This window comes from Chrysochloris asiatica, unplaced genomic scaffold (genome assembly GCF_000296735.1).
Source record: "Chrysochloris asiatica unplaced genomic scaffold, ChrAsi1.0 scaffold00054, whole genome shotgun sequence".
Lineage (NCBI taxonomy): Eukaryota > Metazoa > Chordata > Mammalia > Afrosoricida > Chrysochloridae > Chrysochloris > Chrysochloris asiatica.
In genome coordinates this window covers 9346861-9359535 of record NW_006408572.1, presented here as the reverse complement: position 1 = coordinate 9359535, position 12675 = coordinate 9346861, and the positions used below count along the sequence as shown (strand labels likewise).

At 47.1% G+C, this 12675-nt stretch overlaps 1 protein-coding gene across 1 annotated transcript; it reads right to left on the bottom strand.

Annotated features, from left to right (window-relative positions):
* Positions 1-5100: 5100 nt before the first annotated feature.
* Positions 5101-10099, bottom strand: ATP1B2 (ATPase, Na+/K+ transporting, beta 2 polypeptide). Its single transcript, XM_006863386.1, has 7 exons — positions 9988-10099; positions 7876-8004; positions 7461-7565; positions 7147-7352; positions 6269-6325; positions 5373-5471; positions 5101-5265 (listed from the first exon to the last, which is right to left on the bottom strand). Exons 1-7 carry the CDS (start codon positions 10097-10099, stop codon positions 5101-5103), a joined length of 873 nt encoding a protein of 290 aa, XP_006863448.1.
* Between the last annotated feature and the right edge of the window lie 2576 nt (positions 10100-12675).

The following is a 12675-nucleotide window of genomic DNA, read 5'->3' as shown; positions in this document are numbered from 1 at the left end:
CATCTTTCTCCTGTGGAACAGCTGGTAGTTTTGAACTGCCGACCTTGCTCTTCGCAGCCCTAACACTACGCTACCAGAACTCCTTAATAAAATGTATAGAGAAGAATAAATGCTCAAAAATAACCAGTAATTGTTTAGAAAAATATTGGAGGTCCTACTTGCTTTAATGGAGTCCTGGTTAGGTGTTGTAGGTTAATGCGTTGGACTGCAAACTCAGTTTGAATCTCAAGGTCAGCGGTTCAAGCTAACCAGCTGCTCCTCGGAAACCCTATACAGGGACACTATGGGTCAGAACCGACTCAACGGCACTTAACAATTTGCCTTAATAGAGATCAAAAACACTATAAAACTATAGGCATTAAATCAATATGGGTTGCTTTGTGGAGTGTTGTTAAGTGCCATTGAGTGGGTTATGACTCAGCGACCCAGTATAGGGTTTCCAAGGAGTGGCTGGTGAGTTTGAACTGACAACCTTGTAGTTCAAACCAACCTTGCTTTATCCCACAGTGCCACACCAGGACTCTGGTATGTAGAATGGTAGATTAACCAGGAGAATAAAGGAATTAATTCAGAAATAGATTTTACTATATAGGAGAATTTACTATATTGCCAAAATTGGCATTTCAATTTCAACAGGATTAAGTTAAGGAATTTTATTTTTCAGATAAGTGAAGTTAACACAACTGGGAAAACATTGTATCCCCAATTTATATCCTCAGTAAATGCTGTCAAGTCAGTTCTGACTCATAGTGACACTTTAGACACTACGTAGAGCGGCTGGTGAGCTTGAACCACCAACCTTATGGATGAGAGCATATCCTACAGCGCCACATCAGGACTCCCCAGTTTATACTGTTAAGTGCCTTTGAGTCAGTTCCAACTTATCACAACCATGAATAGGGTTTCTGAGGAGCAGCTGGTGAATTTGAAATAATAATAAACCAGATAAAGTCTATTAAAATATTAAGTTGAATCCAAGTACCTAGGAAACAGGAGTATATCTTAATGACTAGGAACACCTTCCTAATCAAGACTTCTTGTGGGGTCCCAGAGAGTCAATTCATGGTGACCCCATGTGACAGCAGAACTATCCCGTAGGGTTTCCTAGGCTGTCATCTTTACAGGAAATCCAGAAAGCACAACTAAGCATGTTTGACTATGGGGGGAGAAAAGACTTTGTAATGGCAAAAGATGCCCCCCAAACCAAGAAATAGACAGTAGTTTGGGGAAAGAGCAACGTAAAAAACAGTTTCTAGAACAACTTTAACAAGAGAATAACAACCTATTAGAAAAATGGAATATTATGTAGCTTGTAAAGAAATGAATTAATATTGTCAGTGAAGTACTCATACAAGAAACTTTTGAGAAAAACAAGATGCATAAAAATGTATAATACCTAAAAAAAATAATGAAATCATTTTTTAAGTGTATAATACCAAATTTTGTTAAGTGCCATTGAGTCAGTTCCAACTTAGAGAGAACCTATGCACCACAGAACAAAATGCTGCCTGGTCCTATGCCAACCTCACAATCTTTGCTGTTTGAACCCATTGCTGCTGCCACTGTGCCAATCCATCTCATTGGGGGTCTTCCTCTTTTCCTCTGACCCTCCAGTTTACCAAACATGATATCTTTCTCCAGGGACTAATCCCAATACCAAATTTTAGTATAACGATAATTCTTATATATATGAGTAGAGTGTATGCATTATGCACTTATGGTAAAACTGGGCATATATGTATGCACATATAATGTTGTTGTTGTTATGTGCCGTCGAGTCGGTTCCGACCCATAGCGACCCTGTACAGGGTTTCCGAGGGTGTAAATCTTTACGGGAGTAGAAAGCCTCATCTTTCTCCCGCGGAGCGGCTGGTAGTTTCGAACCGCTGACCTTAAGGTTCGCAGCCCGATTGGTAACCACTATGCTACCAGAGCTCCTTATGAATATATAATAGAAATTTTAAACTAAATACTAAGACCAACTCACTGCAAAAAAGAAAACCCCCAAGAAAATTAAAATGAGCTATAAACGCATCCTCTGCCCCTATGTTGTTGTGTGCCATGGAGTCGGTTCCAACTCATCCGTGGAGTGTCTGGTGAGCTTGAATGAGCTCACCTTGAGGTTCAAACCGACCTTGCCATCCAGCCCATAGCACCACACCAGGACTGTAAACAAATAAACATTGCAGTATATACCCATCCATCCTTTATTCTATGCATATATGTGCGTATACTTTTTAAAAAACATCGAATTAGTATCATATGTTTCATGCTGCTATGTTTCTTCTAGTCAAATTTTCTCATCTCTCTAAACTTTTATTAATTTTCTCTCCCCAAACCACTCCATCCTTTAAACACCAGATTAAATACTGTCTCCTTCTAAGAAGCCTTTCCTTCAAACCCCACAACAGAAAACGTTGACTATGCTGAATTTCATCATCAACAGCTTTCCCCATTATTTAAAGCAGGTTAAAGACTACCTTAAATGAGAATTTATTGTGTGCTCCTCATGTCTCCTGTTAAACTGGGAGCTTCTTGAGGGCAGGAACTCTGCCTCTTTCATAAGTGTATCTTCAGGGTGCCTAGAATGCACACAGACATTTTATAAGTTTTGATGTACAAGTGGATGCAGGTCTGCCTCACTCATGTTGAGTGATCTCCAGATTGAAACAACAACAAAAAAAACCTACCTTCAAGTCAATTGTGACTCATGGTAGCCCCACGTGTTTCAGAGTAGAACTGCATGCCATAGGGTTTTCAATAGCTGTGACCATTTGCAAGCAGATTGCCAGGACTGTCTTCCATGTCACCTCTGGGTACACTTGAACCCCCAACATTTTAACTAATTAACCATTTGCCCCACCCAGAGATTCCTGGTCACATTATATTGTTGTAAGACCATTGAGTCAGTCCCAAAGCAAATCTGTTGTTAAGTGTCCTAGTGTTGGTTCCAACTCATAGCAACCCTTAGAGGGTTTCTGAGCAGCGGCTAGTGGGTTAGAACTGCTGTCCTTGCGGTTAGCATTCCAATACTTATGTCCTACTGCACCACACCAGAGAAGCAAGTATCACTGCCCCATAGAGTTTCTTAGGCTGTAATTTTTACAGAAGCAAATCAACAGGTCTTTTCGCTGAGAGAGCAGCTTGTAGGTTTGAACTCCTGACCTTTCAGTTAGCAGAATGCATAACTATTGCACCACCTGGCCTCCTTGATCTCAAGATGAACCCAAAATAAGCAAACCCACAGCTATTGAGTGGGTTCCAACTCCTAGTCGCCCTAGACAGGGTTTCTGACACTGTAAATCTTGATAGGCGCAGACAGCCTTATCTTTCTCTGGAGGACCTACTTGGTGGGTTGATTCTCTTTGCAGTTAGCAGCCCAAAATGTAACCCACAGCACTTTTAGAGCTACTTTGATCTCAAGATTGTGCGCATTAAATTAGTATAATCAAAGGAGTGACCTAAGAGGTAGATGCCTAAACTCTGGAAGGGAGGAACCAAAGGTGAAAAGCAATCCCCAAGGCCTGAATAACCCCCAGGATCACCCTATCCACCCTCCATCCCCTCCCCCCCTCCAAATGTTTAGAAAGTCACAACCCACACACAGAGCTCTGTGTATGATATATATTTATATATATATATAATTGCTCTCATTTTATTGTACTTTATCTTCTTTTTACAGTAGATCTGACACAGGCATTAAATAACTGCAGAGAGAGACCCCTGGAGGGGGCGGGGGAACAGTGGGGTCCAAAGGGAAGAGACACAGAGGCAGCAGGAGAGAAATGGGGGGGGGGTCCCACCTGTGGATGAGGTGGGGAGGCTGCTGCAGCATTTAGAAAGAAAAGGAAGGGAAGTGAGGGTAAGGAAGTGAAGGGAAACTGGAGGAGAAGGAGTTAAAACATCTCTATAACTAAAGCATACTTAGAGCAGGAGGTCTCTCATTTAATATTCTATGGGCATCATGGGGTTTTGAAAAAAGGCAGAGGGGTTTGAAGGAGCTGGAGCCAAGAAATTCAGAGCCTGGATAGAGTGGGGTATTTGAAACTTTCAGGCTGACATGCAGAGGAAAGAGAGGGAGTTAGTGATTAGTTGGTAACTTGCTAACAGAAGCCAGAGAGAGGATCATGGGGGCTGATGTAGGCCCAGGGGAAGGAGGTGGAATAGTCCCATAGCCAGCTGATGTTTTCAAGGTGGCCACTGGGGACAGAGCCAAAATGGCTGCCCTGCCCCCAGCGTTCCCTGGGAAGTAGAACTTGAAGGATATTCTGGGAAAGCTAATAGGGGGAAGGGAGACATTGGTAGAAACAAAGTGAATATTCAGCCTAGATCAACTCCACCCCTTTGGATAGTGCCTAAGTGGAGGCTGGAAGGGACCAGGGTAGAATTGGAGTTGGGGGAACCATTAGAGAATGATTAAGAATCAACATGGCTTTCTCTCTTCCATTCTCTCCCTGGGGAAGAAATCTCCTTTTCAAGTTCATGCAGTCACCACAGAGTGAGAAGTGGAAGAAGTGGAATGTGTGAGGAAATACAGAAAAGGCCACACAACCACCTTGTCCTCAATTAGAAATGGTTTCTTTTCAGAGAAGGGAATAGGGAGGGAGAGGAAGTGAAGACCTGCCAGAAGAACTAGTCAAAAGCCACCAAGATAGCTACTGTGTAGGTGTGGATGAAAGTGTGGGGTGGGGAGAGAAAGGAAGGCAATAGAGGCTGAAGCTTAGGGAGAACAGGTACCACATTCATCTCTGGGAAGTTAAAGGTTAGGCATTTTCACAGCTCTCTGGGAATAAGAGGTCAGGAGAGATAAGTAGCTGTGAGAACATCCTATGCACAGCTAAACCAGAATTAGAAAGGCTCCTAATTCCTCTGTGGCCATCTTGATGGAGCTAGAGTCTGGAGAAGAAGACTGGAAAATATGTGTAGCCAGGGAATCACAAGGGACTGCATCAGGAAGTAAAGGAAAAGGCGTAAGGCTCAAACAAGCCATAGCTCTGTTATAAAAAATACCTTTGGGGTGGGTGAGGGAGATAATCAGGCAGGGTTAGGGGCATTCCAGAAGCATCCGCGGGAAAGAGGTAGGGGCAGAAGGAAGGGGCCTCAGGTTTTGTTAATGCGGAGTCTGAAGGCCACACGGCCAGCAAACTTGTCTCGCTCATCATCTGTGGCAATGTTGGCGGCATTGATGCGGCATTCCACGTTCACCTCCACATTAGGGGTCACATTCAGGAACTTCACAGCCACCAAGGGCTGCGTGTAGTTCACCTGGGCCAAAGAGAGAAAGTAAGGGTCTAGACTTGTGGCACTCCAGCCTCTTCCCCTAAAACTGTTCCCCTCAAGGATCCACCATCCCAGCTTCCCATAGAACTTACATGGAACTTTTTGCCATAGTATGGGAAGTACATGAGGTCGATGTTGCCATTGGCAGGGAACATGACAAAGCTGCCAAGGTTCTCAGCATCTTCATCTCGCTATGGAGGTAGGTATAGAAGGGTAGGGAGGAGAGCATGTTAGAGATGTCAGAAACCCAGAAGCTCAGGGTTCCCCAGACTTCCTTTTGTTCTTCCTTCACCCCTAAATAGTTCCTACCTCAAATCTGTTTCCCTTGAAACTGTGTGTGGAGGAGGGGGGATGTCCTGTTTCTCATCAGACTGGGAACTCCTGAAGGGTGCTAATGATACTAAGCCTCCTACACCACTCCCACCCCAAGTTCTTACCCCGTCTTCAGGAGTCAGTTTCTGGAGCAGAGCCAAGAGAGAACAGATACATGAGTAAGGGCTGAGTAGGAAGCAAGAGGGTTGTGAATGAAGAGGGGCTGCAAGTTCCCAAAGAGAACAGGAGTGGGTAGAGCAAGGCTCCAAGGCCCACTCTGTGGTGGCAGGTGCTAACAAATCCACAACTACCAGATACTTAAAAAGAGAACTGAAGAGCAGACGAGATATGGAAGGGAGAACAGAAGAAATGGATAACCAGGGAATAAAGGAGGAGGTGAAAGGGTTAGGGAGAGAAGACAGAGGCCAGGGCTTTGGCAGAGGAGGGAAGAGGGAATCTCTATACACATCAGAGCAGGCTTCTGCATCCTAGAGAGAAGCAAGAACAGTGGGAGCACACTGGAGTCCAAGTTTTATGGACGACCACTCTTACTCCCTTGTCCCTATAGTGAGTGACTGAGCCTCTGGGAGCAATGAAGATAGGGAAAGATGAGTGAATTACATGGAAATAATGAAGGCCAAGTAGGGGGACAGATGGACAAGGCCACCAAACTCACCTTCCCTGCACAGGTAACATTCATGCTCTGGTTTGCTCCTGCGTAGAAGTTGATGACCTGGAGTGAAGAGAGAAGGTGATGCAAAGTTGTCCAAAACACAGCTATCTGGTCTTCTAGTACAGATCTCACCCTTCAAGGACTCCACCTCTCTTGTTTTCTCAGCTACTCAAACAGAAAAATTTCTCTAATCCTCATTAACTAATCTGTTGCCTTTAAGTTAATGTTATCTCATGATAACCCCATATGCATTAGAGCAAAACTATGTTTCATAGGGTTTTCAATGGTTGATTTTGGAGGGCAATAGATCACCAGGGGCTTTTATTCTGAGGGCAACTCTGGAGGGATTTGAACCTCTAACCTTTCAGTTAGTAGTCAAGAGCATTCATGATTTGCACCACCCAGGAACTACTTAATTGGTTTAAAAAAAAAAAAAGCCTGTTGCCATCGAGTCAATTCTGACAGTCTTAAGGGACAGACTAAAACGGCCTGTAAGTATTTCCAAGGCTATAAATCCTTGCAGGAGCAGAATGCTCGATCTTTCTCCTACAGAGCAGCTGGTGTGTTGGAACTACTGACTTTTTGGTTAGCAGCCAAGCACGTAACCAGTACACTATCAGGACCCCTTATTGTTGTTGTTAATTGCTGTCAAGTCAGTTCGGCCCATAACAACCCTGTATAGGGTTTCCAAGGAGTGGCTGGTGAACTTGAACCATCAACCTTGCAGATCAATCTGACTTTGCAGTCCAGCACATTAGGCCACAGCGCCACACCAAGACTCTGGGCTCTTTATTGGCCCCAGTGAAATGAAGCAACTGTTAGCAGAGCTCTTGACTCCAGTCCCCTCCTCTACTCTCCCAGAGGATGAAGGTCATGAGTACCCGGTTCATCTTGATGAAGACACAGGGCTGTCCAGTGCTGTAACCATAATGAGTAGGGTCTCCAATCCCAGAGCAGTCACCCAGCTGGGTCCGGTTGAATTGGCAGGCACGTTTTGGGTAGTTGAGGACTCCGTTATCAGGCTGTTCATAATAGCGTCCAGGGCGGCAGATATCATTCTTTTGAGCTTGGACGGAGTCGTCGTAAGCTACAGGAGTGGGAAATAGAGAGAGTTTTAGGCCTGATGTCCTGCCTCCAGGGTCCCCAACTCCCTGCTCAAGAACGTGAACAGTTACATAGCCAACCCCACACTCACCCTCTAAGAACTTGTTGAGTTTCTGAACATGTTGGTCCCAGCTTTCAGTGTCACTGACATTGACGATGACATCAAGGTTCTCAGTCTTGGGGCGAATCATCAAGCCTAAACAAGGACAGGGACGTGGAGGGTATATGTGAAATGAGGAACCACACAGAGAAGAGAAGGTGGGCACAGGGTGAAATTTTTCATAGATGGTGATTTCTGTGAACAACTACCATCTCCCCAGAAGACAGCTTTCAGCTCTAGGCAATCAAACGAAGGAAAACTTCAAGAACGTCCCAGTTTAGGGAGACTGGATCATCAGAACTGCACACCTTCCTTCCTGTGAGTTCCTTTTGGAGGTTTTTTTTGGGGTAGGTAAGGGGGCAGGACAGTGGTTAATGTGGCTGGTAGGGGGCATCTCCTCACTCACCTGGTGTGGCCAGTCGGTCTTGATACTTGGGAGTATGGTCAGAAACCGTCTGCAACATCACCCACATGGTGAGGGTGAACATGGCCGTGAGGAAGCCATAGAAGATGAAGTAGAAGAGGAGGATAAAGGCTAGGGTGAAGGAAACAGGGTCAATAGGTACCACGTCTCCCACCATGATCTTACCTACCCCCACCTACCCTTCTACCCACTTAGAAATTCTGCTCTGGGATGTCCACCGGGACTTCTTAAAGCTCTCTCCTGGGAGCAAAATGCGACAAGCTAGAAACAGAGGCATGTCTGGACTCCAGCCACAACTCCCAGCCCCCTCCTGGTCCTAGGGCACAGTGAAGCTCCACCATATGGTAGCCACAAGAGACCTAAACGCTCATTGCTGGAACAACACTAAGTATAGGCTGAAATAATTTTGCCTCAAATCACATTCCCAATTTCTCAACCATCTGTAGCCCTGAAATAGTCACAACATCTGTTACCACTACCTTGGTACTCAAGCTTAAAATGATCCTATCCCAATGAATTTTTATAATGGCACTGGTCACCATTCACAATCAAGCTTTTAATACCACCCTTCAGAACCTGAACCCTCACAGCATGGATTTGGATCCCACACTCAGATAGCAAAATTTTCTCTCTTCTGGTCCCCACAGAAAACAAACATTGAACACAGCTTCTGAAATGAAGAACCCTACACTCCAGTTGTGGCACTGTAGGATAAAAAAGCACTTGACTGCTAACCATGAGGTTGGCACTTTAAACCCACCAGCCACCCCTTGGAAACTCTATATAGGACGAACTCAATGGCATTTCATGAGAACAAGATTCTAGCCTAGCTACAAAACCTCAGCAACTGCTGTCTAGTATCTTCAATAGTCACACCCCAATTCACACACACACAACACACAGTGTAGAGGCAGGAAAGGCTGTGGAATCTCCCAAAGGCCTTCCCAGACCTGGTTAGGTCCTCATGGATGCATGTTTGCCTCTGTCACCCCATCACTCAGCCTAGAGGAAGTGCCTGCTGTTTTCAACTGCTGTGCAACTCAGGCCCCCATTCCTTGCATCTCGAAAGACACTTCCTCCAGGAAGCCTCCTCAGATTCTTCCAAGCAATCTCCTCAGATCTCACGGGTGGACTAAGGGCAAGAACTTTATTGGACATGCCTTATGGGTTCATAGGCAGGTGGATTAATGGGAACAGTGTTGGATTAATGGGAACAGTTCGAATGAATTGTAACTTGTGTCACACTGTATCCCTTATGCTTAGATTTACTAGTTTAACAAGCTCTTTTGGAAGACTTCCACCCTTCCCTGCATTCCTACCCATCCCCAGACCCCAGACCACACACAACTCGTTTCACATGCCCTGAGTAGCGCGCCTCGACATAGGATGGGGAACGTCTGGAGCCAGGAGCCAGGATCCACTCCAACTCTACAGACACACCCGCCAGATGATGTGCACATCTCACCACCCGTGACCACTCCTCCCTCTGCCATAGACATAAACGAAACATCTAGCCTCGCACACCTCCCCACCAGTTTCCTACCTCCCCACCAGCCCCCCAACCCACAAAGCAGCCATAGAGGGCTCCCAAGACTCAGCAGTGGTATAGACAACTGTAACCAAGAACCCCTCCAGCAGCATCCCTCCCACCCACCCCCACCTCTCCAAGACCCGCCCCTTCGTGAATGTTCCCAGGGTCTAGGGGGTGGGCACCTTCTAAAAATAGACGGAATTGGCTAGCAAGGGAGAGACGGGGGAGGGAAGGGGCGCTCTCAGAGAAAGCACTACAGTGCGAAGCGACCAGATCCCGAGAGATAGCGCGAGCGCCGCGGCGCGGACCAGCGCACAGATCCTGCGACCCCCCGCCGGAGGGGGCTCGGCAGGGGGCGGGAAGGCGGCAGTGACCTACTTTCTCCGCCTCCGCAGCGGCCAGCCGGAGAGATTAGACTAGTGATCGGCCCCCTCCCAACCCAGAGCCGAGCAGGGGGGCAGGACTCCGGAACCCTGAGAGGCGCTGGGGTTGCGTCCGTCAAGCCCTATACCCATGAGGCGTGGCTCGGCGTCCCCCGACCCTCGCACGTCCTCCTGGCGTACCCCAGCTGGTCCCGGTGCGGCCCATAAACTGGTGCGTCCTCGGGTTCCACACGAACTCCTTCCACTCCTCAACCACCTGCCCGCAGCTCTTCTTCTCTTTCCGGATGACCATGTTAGCAGCGTGGGGCGAGTCCCAGCGCAGGGAGGGAGGCTGCGGTGAAGCGGGAGCGCCACTTGCGGAAGCCCCCCACGCACCAGAACGCGCGCAGAGCAAAAACGGAGGGGCAAAGGAGACCCCCCTCAGATATGCAGCTGCTGCAAATTCCGAGGTGCACAGCCACGCGCTGCAGGGTGCTAGCAGCACCGCGGAGGATGCACCGATCCTAGGCCCCCCGACTGCAATGAAAAGGGGGGCTGTCAGAGGAGAGGATTAAAACAGGCAGGGGTGCAAATGCAGCTTCACCCCCAAACCGTCTAGAAGCAAAACGTGAAGAGGTGCGAAAATAGACGGCTACAAAACCCAAGCGAAATGCAAAAAAAAAAGCGGGGTGCAAATAAGTGGGGAGAGGTGGGGGAGGGGTCGTCCCGAAATCCAAGATGCAATGAGGCGGTGGAGTGGGGCCAGTCACTGCTCAGGCTCCTCCGCCGAGCCGGGACCGCCACACCAGCTCGGCCGCGGGGATGGGGTGGGGACGCGCAGTTGGGGGACAGCCAAGATGGGGGTTCCCCCAAGCGGAGGCTCTGCTCCTCAGCAGTGCAGGGCTAGCAGCCGGGGCCCGCGGTCTTTATACTCATCGGCTCTGGGGTGCCCGCCCCCTTCCCTCCCCCAGAAGCTCCGCCTCCTAGTGGCTGGCCTAGGCGACCTCATACATATGCAGATATGGAGTGAAGGATTGGATCCGCCCTCTGTCGTCTCTTCAGGACAAGGCGGTCTCTACCCGACCAGGTACTGGACTGTATCAGGAGGAGGGAAGGGGGTAAAGGATGTGTCCAAGCGGAGTTGAGGGAAAGATAACCCCCAGAAAGACTCAGAAATCCAAAGGAAAGCGTATATGCTCACAAGTGGGGGGCCCCAAGCAGGGAATTAGGAAGAAAACGAAGATACAGCTACAAAGAAAGTCTGGAAGACAGGTGGGGCAACCTGAGAGGAATAGGGAAGAGCCAAAGACTAAAACAGACTGGGAGCCAAGAGAGTCAGTGGGAATGCAGGAGACTGAAACTAGCGCGGCATCCAGAGAGGAATCCCTGAAGGACAGGACCACAATAGGAAAGTTCCTGTCGTGGAACTGTTGTTACAAGTCCTCCCAACACCACCTTCTCCAGTCCCAGAGCACCTTCTCCTCACCACCTGGTCCTCTCCACAGTGCTGCACAGATGATTTCCCATCTTCTCTCATCCTGGCACCAAACTTCCCAAGCCTCTCTTGGTAAATAAAGTCCTCACACCACCACAACCCACCCCAGTGCCAGCATTTCCCTGATATCCTGACCCTGCAGCCAGGTGTACTTGGATGTGTTGCCTACTATCCCCACACCCCCCATGTCTGAATTCCTCTATCCGTGTGTCCATTTGGGTCTACAAACAATACTATGGACCATATGCTGTGCTAAATGAGATAGAGGTCAGAGCTCTCACAGGGTTCAAGAGACTCACCATCTAGTTGTTAGGAGGCGTTGAGTTGATTTCGACTGGTAGCAACTCTAAACACTTGATTCTGCATTGTGATCCTCACAATTGTGTTTGAACCAGTTGCTGCTGCCAATGTGCCAATCCATCTCGTTGGGAGTCTTTCTCTTTTTTTGTTCACCTTCCACTTTACCAAACATGATGTCCTTCTTCAGAGACTTCTGATAACATGTCTGAAGTATGAGAGACAAAGTCTTGCCATCCTGGCTTCTAAGGAACATTCTGGTTGTATTTCTTCCAGTACAGATATGTTTGTTCTTCTGGCAGAATAGTTGGGGGTAGAAGAGTCTAAATGCATGGGTTAAGAATTATTAACTATTTTTATCTCTCTTCAATCTTGTCACTATTCCTTAGAGAGGCATTTCGTCTTTCAACTCTCATCATAAATCCTTGCTCTTAGTCTCAGTTCTGTGGGAGAAAACTTAGGCTTTCTGCTTCTGCAAAGATTTTTTAGAAGCCTCAGAAACCCTATAGGGGGTCTTGTATGAGTCAGCACAGACTCTACAGCACTTAACAACAAGAACAAGTTTCCATCATCATTCACATCTAACTGTGAGCAAGTGTAAATTGCTCTAATTTGATGAACTGGATCTTTGCTTATGAATTTAGATGCTCAAAATACCAACCGGAATGGAAGGATTCTTCATATCAAGGAACAAGATTGTTTCCTCAATGCACTGGGTTGATAGGGATGGGCAATTTAGACACTGGCTATAAAAAATGGAGGGCTATAAAGGCATGAAGTCACTGGCTTACAAGATTTAATGAGTGCTTAGTTTTAGAATGAGAGGGGTAAGGTAGAATCTCCACTGAATGGTTTTCCGCTTTTCCAGACGGGTCTGGTGAAAAGAGATGAGGGATGATGGTGACAGGACTTTATAATTCAATTGTGCATGATTGTTAGCAGGATTCATTGTGATTGTCACAACTGTAATTGTAGAAGATCTATAACTAAAAGGAGGGGAGTTAATCTTTCATTTCAGGAACAGTGGATCCCAGAATCATCAGGAAGGAAGAGCATGAGATCCTATGTAGAAGAGCAGCCACAGCAGAGACAGTGGC

Bases quoted from the DNA above. Each gene is read 5' to 3' on its own strand.
- ATP1B2 (XM_006863386.1), bottom strand. From the start codon at position 10,099: ATGGTCATCCGGAAAGAGAAGAAGAGCTGCGGGCAGGTGGTTGAGGAG. The intron at 8,005-9,987 runs GTACGCCAGGAG...CCTTCACCCTAG, and splicing joins CCGCACCGGGACCAGCTGGG to CCTTTATCCTCCTCTTCTAC. The intron at 7,353-7,460 runs GTGAGTGTGGGG...CCACTCCTGTAG, and splicing joins ACTCAACAAGTTCTTAGAGG to CTTACGACGACTCCGTCCAA.